The sequence below is a fragment of the Electrona antarctica genome (assembly GCF_951216825.1).
Source record: "Electrona antarctica genome assembly, chromosome: 20".
Taxonomy (NCBI): Eukaryota; Metazoa; Chordata; class Actinopteri; order Myctophiformes; family Myctophidae; genus Electrona; species Electrona antarctica.
Window position 1 is genome coordinate 1,682,530 of NC_136801.1, and position 15,889 is coordinate 1,698,418.

The 15,889-nt window shown below is 48.3% G+C and overlaps 1 protein-coding gene across 4 annotated transcripts in view; it reads left to right on the plus strand.

The window, feature by feature from the left end:
* The first annotated feature begins 521 nt into the window (after positions 1 to 521).
* prmt6 (protein arginine methyltransferase 6) overlaps positions 522 to 15,889 on the plus strand; it is a 46,369-nt gene continuing 31,001 nt past the window's right edge. For all 4 annotated transcript variants that reach the window (XM_079490240.1, XM_079490237.1, XM_079490238.1 and 1 more), the window contains exons 1-4: positions 522 to 783; positions 2,508 to 2,708; positions 9,028 to 9,197; positions 11,345 to 11,453. In XM_079490240.1, the coding sequence (XP_079346366.1) occupies positions 694 to 783; positions 2,508 to 2,708; positions 9,028 to 9,197; positions 11,345 to 11,453 (570 nt within the window). In that variant the 5' untranslated portion in view covers positions 522 to 693. The remainder of the gene's footprint in view (positions 784 to 2,507; positions 2,709 to 9,027; positions 9,198 to 11,344; positions 11,454 to 15,889) is intronic.

Here is a 15,889-nt window from a genome sequence, read left to right on the forward strand (position 1 = left end):
TTCATAAAATACATTACACAATATACATACAGACATATGGAAAAGGCTTTCACTATTTGAACAGTGGAAGAACATTTTTTCAGAAAAGCACCCAATTTATAGATTACTTTTTGTTTTTCAGATTTTAGTATTACATGCAATTGGTTTAAACAGAATGGTGGGTAAATAAAATAAATTGGCAGGTATTTTTGCCTGAAATTCACAATGCTAGTATTCTTACATTCCAACAAAACATGTTACTCAAATAGCCTATATGGCTTTTCACATAATGTAATTAATTACACCATAATTACACCACTTATTCTATTAAATTGTAACAGAGGCAGTAATACTATGATTTTGCTTCTAATCCAGCTGTTTTCTACTACTACTACTACTATGACAGCGTCATCATTTGCTAACAATTGTGGGAAGTGTAGTCCTATCGAACACCCCTCCGCCATTCACTCACGCGGCATTCTCCCCTCGCGGAAAACTACAAGTCCCACCAAACCCTTGTTGTAGTCCCTCCCAATGCGGAAGAAGGACGGAAAGAAGTAAGCGGCCGAGCCGGCAGCAGCAGCAGCACAGCAGCAACAACAACATAACAAACACCACATGATATTTTTTTCTGTTCTTCTCAGAAAAGGAAGGATTTATATTTAATAAAATATAAACGTATAGCTTTGGTATTTATCGTTATAAAATAAAGAGATGTCTCTCCACGTGGTGAAGAAGAGGAAGCAGACCTCGGCGGCGGAGCGGAGGAGCGTGCAGGACTCGCTGTACTTCGACAGCTACCAGGTATAGGACACATGTCCCTCTTTGCAGTGGGACAGATGTCCCTCTCTGCGTGGGACAGATGTCCCTCTTTGCGTGGGACACATGTCCCTCTTTGCGTGGGACACATGTCCCTCTCTGCGTGGGACAGATGCCCCTCTTTGCGTGGGACACATGTCCCTCTTTGCGTGGGACACATGTCCCTCTTTGCAGTGGGACAGATGTCCCTCTTTGCAGTGGGACACATGTCCCTCTTTGCAGTGGGACAGATGTCCCAGTCTTTGTAGTGGGACACATGTCCCTCTTTGCAGTGGGACAGATGTCCCTCTTTGCAGTGGGACACATGTCCCTCTCTGCGTGGGACAGATGTCCCTCTTTGCGTGGGACAGATGTCCCTCTTTGCGTGGGACACATGTCCCTCTTTGTGTGGGACACATGTCCCTCTTTGCGTGGGACAGATGTCCCTCTTTGCAGTGGGACACATGTCCCTCTTTGCAGTGGGACACATGTCCCTCTCTGCGTGGGACAGATGTCCCTCTTTGCGTGGGACACATGTCCCTCTTTGCGTGGGACACATGTCCCTCTTTGCGTGGGACACATGTCCCTCTTTGCGTGGGACACATGTCCCTCTTTGCGTGGGACACATGTCCCTCTTTGCGTGGGACACATGTCCCTCTTTGCGTGGGACACATGTCCCTCTTTGCGTGGGACACATGTCCCTCTTTGCGTGGGACACATGTCCCTCTTTGCGTGGGACACATGTCCCTCTTTGCGTGGGACACATGTCCCTCTTTGCGTGGGACAGATGTCCCTCTTTGTGTGGGACACATGTCCCTCTGCGTGGGACAGATGTCCCTCTGCGTGGGACACATGTCCCTCTTTGCGTGGGACACATGTCCCTCTTTGCGTGGGACACATGTCCCTCTTTGCGTGGGACACATGTCCCTCTTTGCGTGGGACACATGTCCCTCTTTGCAGTGGGACAGATTGCAGTGGGACAGATGTCCCAATCTTTGCAGTGGGACAGTCCCTCATTTCCAAGACTTTTCAGGCGTCCCTCATATTGAGACCCTGTCTGTCTGTCCCACTCACACATTGTGACTGCATGGCATGGCAAAATTGCATCAGTGTTCAAATGCCCTAATAGTTAGTCCCCTAATAGTTGGCCTTCTGTTGTAAAGCTCTCTCATTGTCTCTTCCTGCAAGATGTGTTTTTAAGCCTGTTAAAATAGCATGACAATAAAAAGAAAGCATGATTTTAAAAACAAAATGTGAGACACCAGAGGAGTTTATGAATGATAGGCCCAATAGGCCTATGGTCAAATATGGCATCAAGGCATTTCCCCCTGACTGTATATGTTTCCTTTCCCTTTTTACCTCCTTTATGATGAATTCCTGTTCTGTTCTTTGTCTATATAGAAGTGTCTATTTGTACGTCTCTAAATGTTTTGATGAATTGAACAAGGTGGACCCTCTTGTAAACAAGTGTAATGCTTAATTGGGTCGTCCACTCACAGTTAACAGTCTTTGTATTGAGTTTGTTAATAAATATTTCAATCAATCAATCAATCAAAAAAATAGTAACTCAAGTAGTAAGTTGCTAACCGGGTACTCGCTTGTGTGGGACAAGTTGGATGGGTTGGGGGGGGGGACCCCGTCCCCCGTCCCCCCCATCCCACTTGTCCCGGACAAGCGATACTTCTGTCCCTCAACTGAATGGTTTGGATCTGGTCACCCAACTCTACCAGGACGTGACCATCCACGAGGAGATGATCGCGGACCACGCGCGGACCAGCACCTACCGCACGGCCATCCTGCGGAACGAGGCGTCCATCCGGGGGAAGGTGGTCCTGGACGTAGGGGCCGGGACGGGGGTCCTCAGCGTGTTCTGCGTCCAGGCGGGGGCCAGGAAGGTGTACGCGGTGGAGGCGTGCTCCATAGCAGAGCAGGTATGTTACTGTATGTATGTATGTATGTATGTATGTATGTATGTATGTATGTATGTATGTATGTATGTGACTGACAGGCATCAGTGTTCAAACAGAGACCCTGTCCCACATTGTGACGGACAGGCATCAGTGTTCAAAATTCAAATTGAGACCCTGTCCCACATTGTGACTGGCAGGCATCAGTGTTCAAATTGAGACCCTGTCTGTCCCACATTGTGACTGGCAGGCATCAGTGTTCAAATTGAGACCCTGTCTGTCCCACATTGTGACTGGCAGGCATCAGTGTTCAAATTGAGACCCTGTCTGTCCCACATTGTGACTGGCAGGCATCAGTGTTCAAATTGAGACCCTGTCTGTCCCACATTGTGACTGGCAGGCATCAGTGTTCAAATTGAGACCCTGTCTGTCCCACATTGTGACTGGCAGGCATCAGTGTTCAAATTGAGACCCTGTCTGTCCCACATTGTGACTGGCAGGCATCAGTGTTCAAATTGAGACCCTGTCTGTCCCACATTGTGACTGGCAGGCATCAGTGTTCAAATTGAGACCCTGTCTGTCCCACATTGTGACTGTCAGCCATCAGTGTTCAAATTGAGACCCTGTCTGTCCCACATTGTGACTGGCAGGCATCAGTGTTCAAATTGAGACCCTGTCTGTCCCACATTGTGACTGTCAGCCATCAGTGTTCAAATTGAGACCCTGTCTGTCCCACATTGTGACTGGCAGGCATCAGTGTTCAAATTGAGACCCTGTCCCACATTGGCCCCTTTTCCACCGGTTGGTTCCCAATGGGAACCGGTTCAGTTCTTTTTGGTTCTTAGTCCATGAGCCAGAGCTCCAAAATTGGTAGGCAAACTACACCCTATATTAAATTGTTTATAGGATCAATACAAGTAAATTAATACATGATAACCCTTCCACAGTAGTAGCTTTTTCATATTTTCGATTATTTTGCATATTTTCCTACATAATGCCTCATTTGCATATTTAAAAATGTAAAATTTGTAATACAATAAATCATTGTCTTCGTGTAAGTACTCAATTGGGGAAGTTTCATGGTGATAACAATCTAATATAGGTATGGTTTTTCCCACTCAATTCATAATTAACGTTTCAATTTTGGAGCTCTGGCTCATGGACTAAAAAACAAAAGTAACTGAACCGGTTCCCACTGGGAACCAACCGGTGGAACTGAACCGGTTCCCACTGGGAACCAACCGGTGGAACTGAACCGGTTCCCACTGGGAACCAACCGGTGGAAAAGGGGCCATTGTGACTGACAGTCATCAGTGTTCAAATGCCTTAATAGTTAGTACTATTTAAATACTTTTGAGGAAAAATGCTGCTATTTGTCCCAAAATGACTTCAAAAGATTGCTGCTATTCCTTTCAAAAAGCCTTATACCCTACGTATATACAGTATATCACTGCGATGTGACATAGCTCTGTTTACACAATGCTGTACCCCCTCCAACTGTATATACTATTTTTCTTTGACACTTTGGCAATGTAAACAAATGTTTTCTCATGCCAGTAAAGCTCCTTTGAATTGGAATTTGAATAGTCCCCTAATTCAGGGGTTCTCAACGTTGTTGGCTGGGGACCCCCGGAAATGCTTTGGCCATGTCTTGCGACCCCCGCCCTGCCCCCCTCCCCCACCCCCAATAGAGCGTCGCAGTCCCGCCCCCTACCCTGGACCAGGAAATGATTATCCGTTCATTTTCCTCATAGACATTTCAGAAAGTATTTATTTAAAGACGTTTACGCCGCGGACAAAGCCAACTTGAGTCGTGACAAATCATGACAACAAACACAATTTTTTGGGCCGAACAAATAATTGAACGGCAGGTTACAACACTTTTTTTGTTGTTTTTCTTCTTTGTAATTATTTGTTTGGTCCAAAATATTGTTTGTGTTGTCATGAGTTGTCACGACTCGAGTTGGCTTTGTCCGCGGCGTAACCGTCTTTAAATAAATACTTTTTGAAATGTCTATGGGAAAAATGCATTGGGATTCATTTCCTGGTCCATGGTAGGGGGTGGGACTGCGACGCTCTATACAAACGGACTGCAAAAATAACCTTAATATTAGAGAAAATATATCATACATGAATACTGAAACCAGATCTAATCATTAAGGAAAGTTTATGCATGTACTACGTGTACTATGTAAACTCTTAATTTCCATTTCTCAGCCATTCAGTTGCAAAAATAAATAAATAATTTGGGGACCCCCCCAAAATAATTTTGCGACCCCTCAGGGGTCGCGACCCACGGGTTGAGAACCCCTGCCCTAATTTGTAAAGCTCTCTCTCTCATTGTCTCTTTTCCTGCAAGATGTGTTTTTAAGCCTGTTGAAATAACATGAGAAATATAGGCTGCAGTGAGCACCAAATCGGCTGTAGGAGCCAAAATATACATTTTGTTTGTTGATTTTATTTTTTGTTTCGTTTTTTTCCCACGCTTGGTTTTGACGTCCCACTTCCTACCTAATTGAGCAGTTGAGACGAATAACCACCTAAGTCCATAATTTATTCGGACCCCTCTCCGAAGAGGCCTAGCTGTCCTGACCCCTTCCATCATTTATACATTATGGATAATTAGTATGGACTTAAACTGTTATGGTGATTTATTGACAGAATGACAAGTCCAAAAATGCACTGAAAAGGTTGATAAAATAAACGTTAAGTATAAGTAAACAGTCAACAGAAAACATTGAGCCTAAAGCTCAGCCCCATTCTCTCACTGAATGCCCAGTACTGCCCAGACACACAGCTGACTTAACTAAAGGTAATTAGCAGAAACACACCAGGAGCTTATCAATATTGAGCAGTTGAGACGAATAACTCATTGAAGGCCATGTACTGATTTGACTTCTTTTTCACATAGTGCCTCCAGTCCAAAGACGTTTCTTTACTTATTTTTAAAGGGGCTTAAATTGATAACATTGTAATCATGATTTAAGACACATCTTACAACTATCGTTCAAAAACAAATAGAACAAATCTATGGTGGCCTGTGCTGAACTAGAACAAATCTATGGTGGCCTGTGCTGAACTAGAACAAATCTATGGTGGCCTGTGCTGAACTAGAACAAATCTATGGTGGCCTGTGCTGAACTAGAACAAATCTATGGTGGCCTGTGCTGAACTAGAACAAATCTATGGTGGCCTGTGCTGAACTAGAACAAATCTATGGTGGCCTGTGCTGAACTAGAACAAATCTATGGTGGCCTGTGCTGAACTAGAACAAATCTATGGTGGCCTGTGCTGAACTGTTGCTACTGGGATTAGTTTGGAAACGCGCCCAACAGCTCAGCCTCATAACGCTACTTTAATTTGGTTTGATGGTGAAGAAGTAGTCGCTACAACATCGGCCGTGTCCATGTCCATGTCCATGTCCATGTCCATGTCCATACAACATCGGCCATGTCCATGTCCATGTCCATGTCCATGTCCATACAACATCGGCCATGTCCATGTCCATGTCCATGTCCATGTCCATACAACATCGTCCATGTCCATGTCCATGTCCATACAACATCGGCCATGTCCATGTCCATGTCCATGTCCATACAACATCGGCCATGTCCATGTCCATGTCCATGTCCATACAACATCGGCCATGTCCATGTCCATGTCCATGTCCATGTCCATGTCCATGTCCATGTCCATGTCCATGTCCATGTCCATACAACATCGGCCATGTCCATGTCCATGTCCATACAACATCGGCCATGTCCATGTCCATGTCCATGTCCATGTCCATACAACATCGTCCATGTCCATGTCCATGTCCATGTCCATGTCCATGTCCATGTCCATGTCCGTGTCCGTGTCCATGTCCATGTCCATGTCCATGTCCGTGTCCATGTCCATGTCCATGTCCATGTCCATACAACATCGGCCATGTCCATGTCCGTGTCCATGTCCATGTCCATGTCCGTGTCCGTGTCCGTGTCCATGTCCGTGTCCGTGTCCATGTCCATGTCCATGTCCATGTCCATACAACATCGGCCATGTCCATGTCCATGTCCATGTCCGTGTCCGTGTCCGTGTCCGTGTCCGTGTCCGTGTCCGTGTCCGTGTCCATGTCCATGTCCGTGTCCGTGTCCATGTCCATGTCCATGTCCGTGTCCATGTCCGTGTCCATGTCCATGTCCATGTCCATGTCCATACAACATCGGCCATGTCCATGTCCATGTCCATGTCCATGTCCGTGTCCGTGTCCGTGTCCGTGTCCATGTCCATGTCCATGTCCATGTCCGTGTCCATGTCCATGTCCATACAACATCGGCCATGTCCATGTCCATGTCCATGTCCATACAACATCGGCCATGTCCATGTCCATGTCCATGTCCATGTCCATACAACATCGTCCATGTCCATGTCCATGTCCATACAACATCGGCCATGTCCATGTCCATGTCCATGTCCATGTCCATACAACATCGGCCATGTCCATGTCCATGTCCATGTCCATACAACATCGTCCATGTCCATGTCCATGTCCATGTCCATGTCCATGTCCATGTCCATGTCCATGTCCATGTCCATGTCCATACAACATCGGCCATGTCCATGTCCATACAACATCGGCCATGTCCATGTCCATGTCCATGTCCATGTCCATACAACATCGTCCATGTCCATGTCCATGTCCATGTCCATGTCCATGTCCATGTCCATGTCCGTGTCCGTGTCCGTGTCCATGTCCATGTCCATGTCCATGTCCATGTCCGTGTCCATGTCCATGTCCATGTCCATGTCCATACAACATCGGCCATGTCCATGTCCGTGTCCATGTCCATGTCCATGTCCGTGTCCGTGTCCATGTCCGTGTCCGTGTCCATGTCCATGTCCATGTCCATACAACATCGGCCATGTCCATGTCCATGTCCGTGTCCGTGTCCGTGTCCGTGTCCGTGTCCGTGTCCGTGTCCATGTCCATGTCCATGTCCGTGTCCGTGTCCATGTCCATGTCCATGTCCGTGTCCATGTCCGTGTCCATGTCCATGTCCATGTCCATACAACATCGGCCATGTCCATGTCCATGTCCATGTCCATGTCCATGTCCGTGTCCGTGTCCGTGTCCGTGTCCATGTCCATGTCCATGTCCATGTCCATGTCCGTGTCCATGTCCATGTCCATACAACATCGGCCATGTCCATGTCCGTGTCCATGTCCATGTCCATGTCCGTGTCCATGTCCGTGTCCATGTCCGTGTCCATGTCCGTGTCCGTGTCCGTGTCCGTGTCCGTGTCCGTGTCCGTGTCCGTGTCCGTGTCCATGTCCATGTCCGTGTCCGTGTCCGTGTCCGTGTCCATGTCCATACAACATCGGCCATGTCCATGTCCGTGTCCATGTCCATGTCCATGTCCGTGTCCGTGTCCATGTCCATGTCCATGTCCGTGTCCGTGTCCATGTCCGTGTCCATGTCCGTGTCCGTGTCCATGTCCGTGTCCGTGTCCGTGTCCATGTCCGTGTCCGTGTCCGTGTCCATGTCCATGTCCATGTCCATGTCCATACAACATCGGCCATGTCCATGTCCGTGTCCATGTCCATGTCCATGTCCATACAACATCGGCCATGTCCATGTCCGTGTCCATGTCCATGTCCGTGTCCGTGTCCATGTCCATGTCCGTGTCCGTGTCCGTGTCCGTGTCCATGTCCATGTCCATGTCCATGTCCGTGTCCGTGTCCATGTCCATGTCCATGTCCATGTCCGTGTCCATGTCCGTGTCCGTGTCCATGTCCGTGTCCATGTCCGTGTCCATGTCCGTGTCCATGTCCATGTCCGTGTCCATGTCCATGTCCGTGTCCGTGTCCGTGTCCGTGTCCGTGTCCGTGTCCATGTCCATGTCCGTGTCCATGTCCATGTCCGTGTCCATGTCCATGTCCGTGTCCATGTCCGTGTCCGTGTCCATGTCCGTGTCCATGTCCGTGTCCGTGTCCGTGTCCGTGTCCATGTCCATGTCCATGTCCATGTCCATACAACATCGGCCATGTCCATGTCCGTGTCCGTGTCCATGTCCATGTCCATGTCCATGTCCATGTCCATGTCCATGTCCGTGTCCGTGTCCGTGTCCATGTCCATGTCCATGCCACCGATGACCAAAACGGCTGCTATCTTTTATAGTATAAGATCAATGAATATATCTGTATATGTCTTTGTATTGTTCAGTTATTTTGTCATATCTGCCCTGTGCATTTTCGATGACAAGTTCCAACGTTCAACGCCAAGAACACAACGTAGTCGTTAATAAATACCATTACTCCTCAAGTCACAATCGATGGCCTGACAACCCTCTACTCTGAACAGGCGGTGAAGATCGTCCGTCAGAACGGGATGGAGGACCGCATCGAGGTGATCCGCGGCACGCTGGAGAGCATCGAGCTGCCGGAGATGGTGGACGTGATCGTGAGCGAGTGGATGGGCTACGCGCTGCTGCACGAGAGCATGCTGAACTCTGTGCTACACGGACGAGACAGGTGAGTGGATGGGCTACGCTATGCTACGCTATGCTACGCTATGCTAGGCTACACGCTGCTGCACGAGAGCATGCTGAACTCTGTGCTACACGGACGAGACAGGTGGGTGGATGGGCTATGCTAGGCTAGGCTAGGCTAGGCTACGCTATGCTAGGCTACGCTAGGCTAGGCTACGCTACGCTAGGCTACGCTACGCACTGCTGCACGGGAGCATGCTGAACTCTGTGCTGCACGGACGAGACAGGTGAGTTGATGGGCTACGCTATGCTAGGCTACGCTACGCTATGCTACGCTACGCTACGCACTGCTGCACGGGAGCATGCTGAACTCTGTGCTACACGGACGAGACAGGTGAGTGGATGAGCACGCGAGCAACACATTCACGGGACCGCACTCACGTAAATACGCTTGCGTTGTCGCACCGCGACTTCTCCGAGCAAAAACCTAGGTCTCATTGAAAATGAACTATAGACGCGTTTTATCGCTCCCCGTTTGCAAGGCCCTTAACAGTCCGACAGGCATTAGTCCGACACCCTACTACCTCTAACCGCACGCTGAAGCCACAGGGGAGTCTTAACCGGCCACGCATGTTGGGAGGCTAAGGTGAGTGTTAACCGGCCACATAGCTACTATGTCGGAGCCACGGGGGAGTCTTAACCGGCCAATTCATAGTCTAGTTTTCGGCGAAGAGGTGACCACCGTTTTTGGTTGGTAAAAACAGACACATGTGTTGTGTGAGCGGTGAGTGGCTTACCACCGCGGTGTGACGTAATGTTGTAGTTTTCGGTGGTCACCTCTTCACCGAAAACTGGACTATGAATAGGCCTTTAACCGGCCACGGGCTAGTCTTAACCAGCCACGCATGTCGGAGCCACGGGCTAGTCTTAACCAGCCACACATGTCGGACTGTTGGTATACGTCGCATTAACGTCTTCCCCCCACGACAGGTGGCTGAAGCCTGGCGGTCTCATCCTAAACTAAATGTGTGTCTACAGGTGGCTGAAGCCTGGCGGTCTCATCCTAAACTAAATGTGTGTCTACAGGTGGCTGAAGCCTGGAGGTCTCATCCTAAACTAAATGTGTGTCCCCAGGTGGCTGAAACCTGGAGGTATCATCCTAAACTAAATGTGTGTCCCCAGGTGGCTGAAGCCTGGCGGTCTCATCCTAAACTAAATGTGTGTCTACAGGTGGCTGAAGCCTGGCGGTCTCATCCTAAACTAAATGTGTGTCCACAGGTGGCTGAAGCCTGGCGGTCTCATCCTAAACTAAATGTGTGTCTACAGGTGGCTGAAGCCTGGCGGTCTCATCCTAAACTAGATGTGTGTCTACAGGTGGCTGAAGCCTGGCGGTCTCATCCTAAACTAAATGTGTGTCTACAGGTGGCTGAAGCCTGGCGGTCTCATCCTAAACTAAATGTGTGTCCACAGGTGGCTGAAACCTGGCGGTCTCATCCTAAACTAAATGTGTGTCCACAGGTGGCTGAAACCTGGCGGTCTCATCCTAAACTAGATGTGTGTCTACAGGTGGCTGAAACCTGGCGGTCTCATCCTAAACTAGATGTGTGTCTACAGGTGGCTGAAGCCTGGCGGTCTCATCCTAAACTAAATGTGTGTCCCCAGGTGGCTGAAGCCTGGCGGTCTCATCCTAAACTAAATGTGTGTCCCCAGGTGGCTGAAGCCTGGCGGTCTCATCCTAAACTAAATGTGTGTCCCCAGGTGGCTGAAGCCTGGTGGTCTCATCCTAAACTAAATGTGTGTCCCCAGGTGGCTGAAGCCTGGCGGTCTCATCCTAAATTAAATGTGTGTCTACAGGTGGCTGAAGCCTGGCGGTCTCATCCTAAACTAAATGTGTGTCCCCAGGTGGCTGAAGCCTGGCGGTCTCATCCTAAACTAGATGTGTGTCCCCAGGTGGCTGAAGCCTGGCGGTCTCATCCTAAACTAAATGTGTGTCCACAGGTGGCTGAAACCTGGCGGTCTCATCCTAAACTAAATGTGTGTCTACAGGTGGCTGAAGCCTGGCGGTCTCATCCTAAACTAGATGTGTGTCCCCAGGTGGCTGAAGCCTGGCGGTCTCATCCTAAACTAGATGTGTGTCCCCAGGTGGCTGAAGCCTGGCGGTCTCATCCTAAACTAAATGTGTGTCCCCAGGTGGCTGAAACCTGGCGGTCTCATCCTGCCCTCCAAGGCGGAGCTGTACATCGCTCCCATCAACGACCTGGTGGTCGAGGACCGCCTCAACTTCTGGTGCACCGTCAAGGTAATCGTTTAAAGCAAGTTGGTGGAAAAAGTACTGCATAATATGTTAACCCATTTTGGGGTTGGGAACCCCTTTTGGTGTTTTAAGCATTATGTTATGCTTTAGCTATTGAAAAATAGCAGATCTACAAGCTCATAGCGCGGCACCGAGTGCCGCGCTACGAGCTTGTAGGTCTGCTATTTTTGAAAAATCGTGAAAATGTGGCCCAAATGTTTTGAGTATATTCTTTCAGACCGTTCGTTTTTAGCTCAAATCTTTGCTTCTGGGGGGTCCCTGGAACAACATATTTTTAGATGGGGGTCTGCAGCCAAATACAGATAATTCTGGGGGTCCTTGAGCACCACTGACAAACATGGGTTTTTCAGAAAACTGTCAGGATTTAGAAGACATTTTTAGAATCTGGTCTCAGGTGTAAATGGGTTAAGTAAAGGTATCAATGCTGCAATGTAGGGATGTTGCGATATGGGATATCGCCCCGATATCAGCCAATCGGATATCGCCCCGATATCAGCCAATCGGAACGCTATCGGATATCGCACCCGATATCAGCCAATCGGAACGCTATCTGATATCGCCCCGATATCAGCCAATCGGAACGCTATCGGATATCGCCCCGATATCAGCCAATCGGAACGCTATCTGATATCGCCCCGATATCAGCCAATCGGAACGCTATCGGATCGGTATTGATGCTGCCAAATCTTTATCGGATAGGAAGTGAAAAGCCTTGATCGCAGCGTCCCTACTGCAATGTAGAAATACTCTGTTACCACAGTACAAGTCTGGGATTAAAAATGGACTTGAATAAAAGTAAAAAAGTGTCGGTATCAAAATGTACACAAAGTGTAATTGACACATGGGGTGAAAAATGGGTTACAAAATTGACGGATAAAAAATATATAGAAAAGAAATGTACATAAAGTCAGGGCCGCTTTTTGGGTAGTGCGAATGGTCTCAGGGCCCCGCACAGGGCCTCGCACATGCAGTGTTTTTTTTTTTTTTTAAGAAACAATAATCGCATCGCAGCCCGTTCCGTGGCAGTTGATTTTTCACCTATTTAAGCTGTGGTCGGTTTGGAGCCGCCCCCCTCCTACATGACAGTCCTACATGTCATGTAGGACTGTGTGTGGACAAAAAAGGTTTTATTTCAAATAATTAGTCACGCATGGACCGACTACCTCTCTCTCTCTCTCTCTCTCTCTCTCTCTCTTTCAGTCTCTCTGTCAGTCCAGTCAGTCAGTGTCATGATTTCACAATTTTCTAATTGAATTTTGAATTTTGATCGATCACAAACTGTCTGCAGGCAATCAAGCAAATGTGATACTTAATATTTATAACAAATAGGAAAGTGAAGGCATTAATTAATTCAATCGCACGCGCACATTGTTCCCCCAAAACAGACGCCTCTGCATAAAGTACCAACAGTAGAAAGAACTCGTTATGTCCCGTCTCACAAGTTTTCAAATGTAAAACAATCTTTTGAAAATAGCAGATCTACAAGCTCACGATGTATCTCATCTCAAATAGCAGATCTACAAGCTCACGATGTATCTCATCTCAAATAGCAGATCTACAAGCTCACGATGTATCTCATCTCAAATAGCAGATCTACAAGCTCACGATGTATCTCATCTCAAATAGCAGATCTACAAGCTCACGATGTATCTCATCTCAAATAGTAGATCTACAAGCTCACGATGTATCTCATCTCAAATAGCAGATCTACAAGCTCACGATGTATCTCATCTCAAATAGCAGATCTACAAGCTCACGATGTATCTCATCTCAAATAGCAGATCTACAAGCTCACGATGTATCTCATCTCAAATAGCAGATCTACAAGCTCACGATGTATCTCATCGCGAGACATTGTGTCCCATTTAGTTCCATTTGTACTCTCCGTTATGGGGTTGCTCAGTTATGGGTTTGCTCAGTTATGGGGTTGCTCAGTTATGGGGTTACTCAGTTATGGGGTTGCTCAGTTATGGGGTTGCTCAGTTATGGGGTTGCTCAGTTATGGGGTTGCTCAGTTATGGGGTTGCTCCGTTATGGGGTTGCTCAGTTATGGGGTTGCTCAGTTATGGGGTTGCTCAGTCATGGGGTTGCTCAGTCATGGGGTTGCTCAGTTATGGGGTTGCTCAGTCATGGGGTTGCTCAGTTATGGGGTTGCTCAGTTATGGGGTTGCTCAGTCATGGGGTTGCTCAGTCATGGGGTTGCTCAGTTATGGGGTTGCTCAGTCATGGGGTTGCTCAGTTATGGGGTTGCTCAGTTATGGGGTTGCTCAATCATGGGGTTGCTCCGTTATGGGGTTGCTCCGTTATGGGGTTGCTCAGTCATGGGGTTGCTCAGTTATGGGGTTGCTCAGTTATTGGGTTGCTCAGTTATGGGGTTGCTCAGTTATTGGGTTGCTCAGTTATGGGGTTGCTCCGTTATGGGGTTGCTCAGTTATGGGGTTGCTCAGTTATGGGGTTGCTCAGTTATGGGGTTGCTCAGTTATGGGGTTGCTCAGTTATTGGGTTGCTCAGTTATGGGGTTGCTCAGTGATGGGGTTGCTCAGTTATGGGGTTGCTCAGTGATGGGGTTGCTCAGTTATGGGGTTGCTCAGTGATGGGGTTGCTCCGTTATGGGGTTGCTCAGTTATGGGGTTGCTCAGTTATGGGGTTGCTCCGTTATGGGGTTGCTCAGTTATGGGGTTGCTCAGTTATGGGGTTGCTCAGTTATGGGGTTGCTCAGTTATGGGGTTGCTCCGTTATGGGGTTGCTCAGTTATGGGGTTGCTCAGTTATGGGGTTGCTCAGTTATGGGGTTGCTCAGTCATGGGGTTGCTCAGTCATGGGGTTGCTCAGTTATGGGGTTGCTCAGTTATGGGGTTGCTCAGTTATGGGGTTGCTCAGTTATGGGGTTGCTCAGTTATGGGGTTGCTCAGTTATGGGGTTACTCAGTCATGGGGTTGCTCAGTTATGGGGTTGCTCAGTTATGGGGTTGCTCAGTTATGGGGTTGCTCAGTCATGGGGTGTCATGGGGTTGCTCAGTCATGGGGTTGCTCAGTCATGGGGTGTCATGGGGTTGCTCAGTCATGGGGTTGCTCAGTCATGGGGTGTCATGGGGTTGCTCAGTCATGGGGTTGCTCAGTCATGGGGTGTCATGGGGTTGCTCAGTCATGGGGTGTCATGGGGTTGCTCAGTCATGGGGTGTCATGGGGTTGCTCAGTCATGGGGTTGCTCAGTCATGGGGTGTCATGGGGTTGCTCAGTCATGGGGTGTCATGGGGTTGCTCAGTCATGGGGTGTCATGGGGGGGGTTGCTCAGTCATGGGGTGTCATGGGGTTGCCCAGTCATGGGGTTGCTCAGTCATGGGGTTGCTCAGTCATGGGGTGTCATGGGGTTGCTCAGTCATGGGGTTGCTCAGTCATGGGGTGTCATGGGGGGGGTTGCTCAGTCATGGGGTTGCTCAGTCATGGGGTTGCTCAGTTATGGGGGTTGCTCAGTTATGGGGGTTGCTCAGTTATGGGGTTGCTCCGTTATGGGGTTGCTCCGTTATGGGGTTGCTCAGTTATGGGGTTGCTCAGTTATGGGGTTGCTCAGTTATGGGGTTGCTCAGTTATGGGGTTGCTCAAAAATGAAACTTTTGACTTTTCTGTTTCATGAATGGGTTGTCAGTCGGGATGTCCCGATACACATTATTCGTTCCCGATCCGATCCCGATACCACAATTTCTGTGTTAGCCGACACCGAACACCGATACCAGTGTTGTGATCTCGTCTTGTGTTTATAGCTATATATCTCGTGTTGTGTTTATAGATATCTAGCTATAAAATGGTAAATGGTGCATTTATATAGCGCCTTTATCCAAGGCGCTTTACATAGATTGTGCATTACATTCACCCATTCACACACACATTCATACACCGATTGCGGCGGAAGCCATGCAAGGCACCAACCTGCACATCGGGAGCAATTAGGGGTTCAGAGTCTTGCTCAAGGACACTTCGACAGTAACTCTGGGGGAGCCCGGGTTCGAACTGGCAACCTTGCGGTTTCCATCCAGGCACTCTACCCCTGAGCCACCGCCGCCCGCCCAGCTATATATCTGGTGTTGTGTTTATAGCTATCTAGCTATATATCTCGTGTTGTGTTTATAGCAGACTCCTCACTCATATGTGCACTTGCAGTTTGGGCAACTCCAAAGCAAACTCCACATGCCCCGACATTTTATTTACCTGCCATAGTGTCAACCGCATACCCCTGTGTCTGATCGCTGGTTAGACTGGCATATTCAAATAAGGGCCGATACCGATGCAGTATCATCGGGCAAGAGTTGGTCTTGGTATTGCAGCTCAGATGCCAGATAGCATTATAGCATCCAAGTTGCTTGCTGCTACTACAAGATCACACAACACCGAAAGCAACCCCCAAATATGAGCTACTATACTTTAG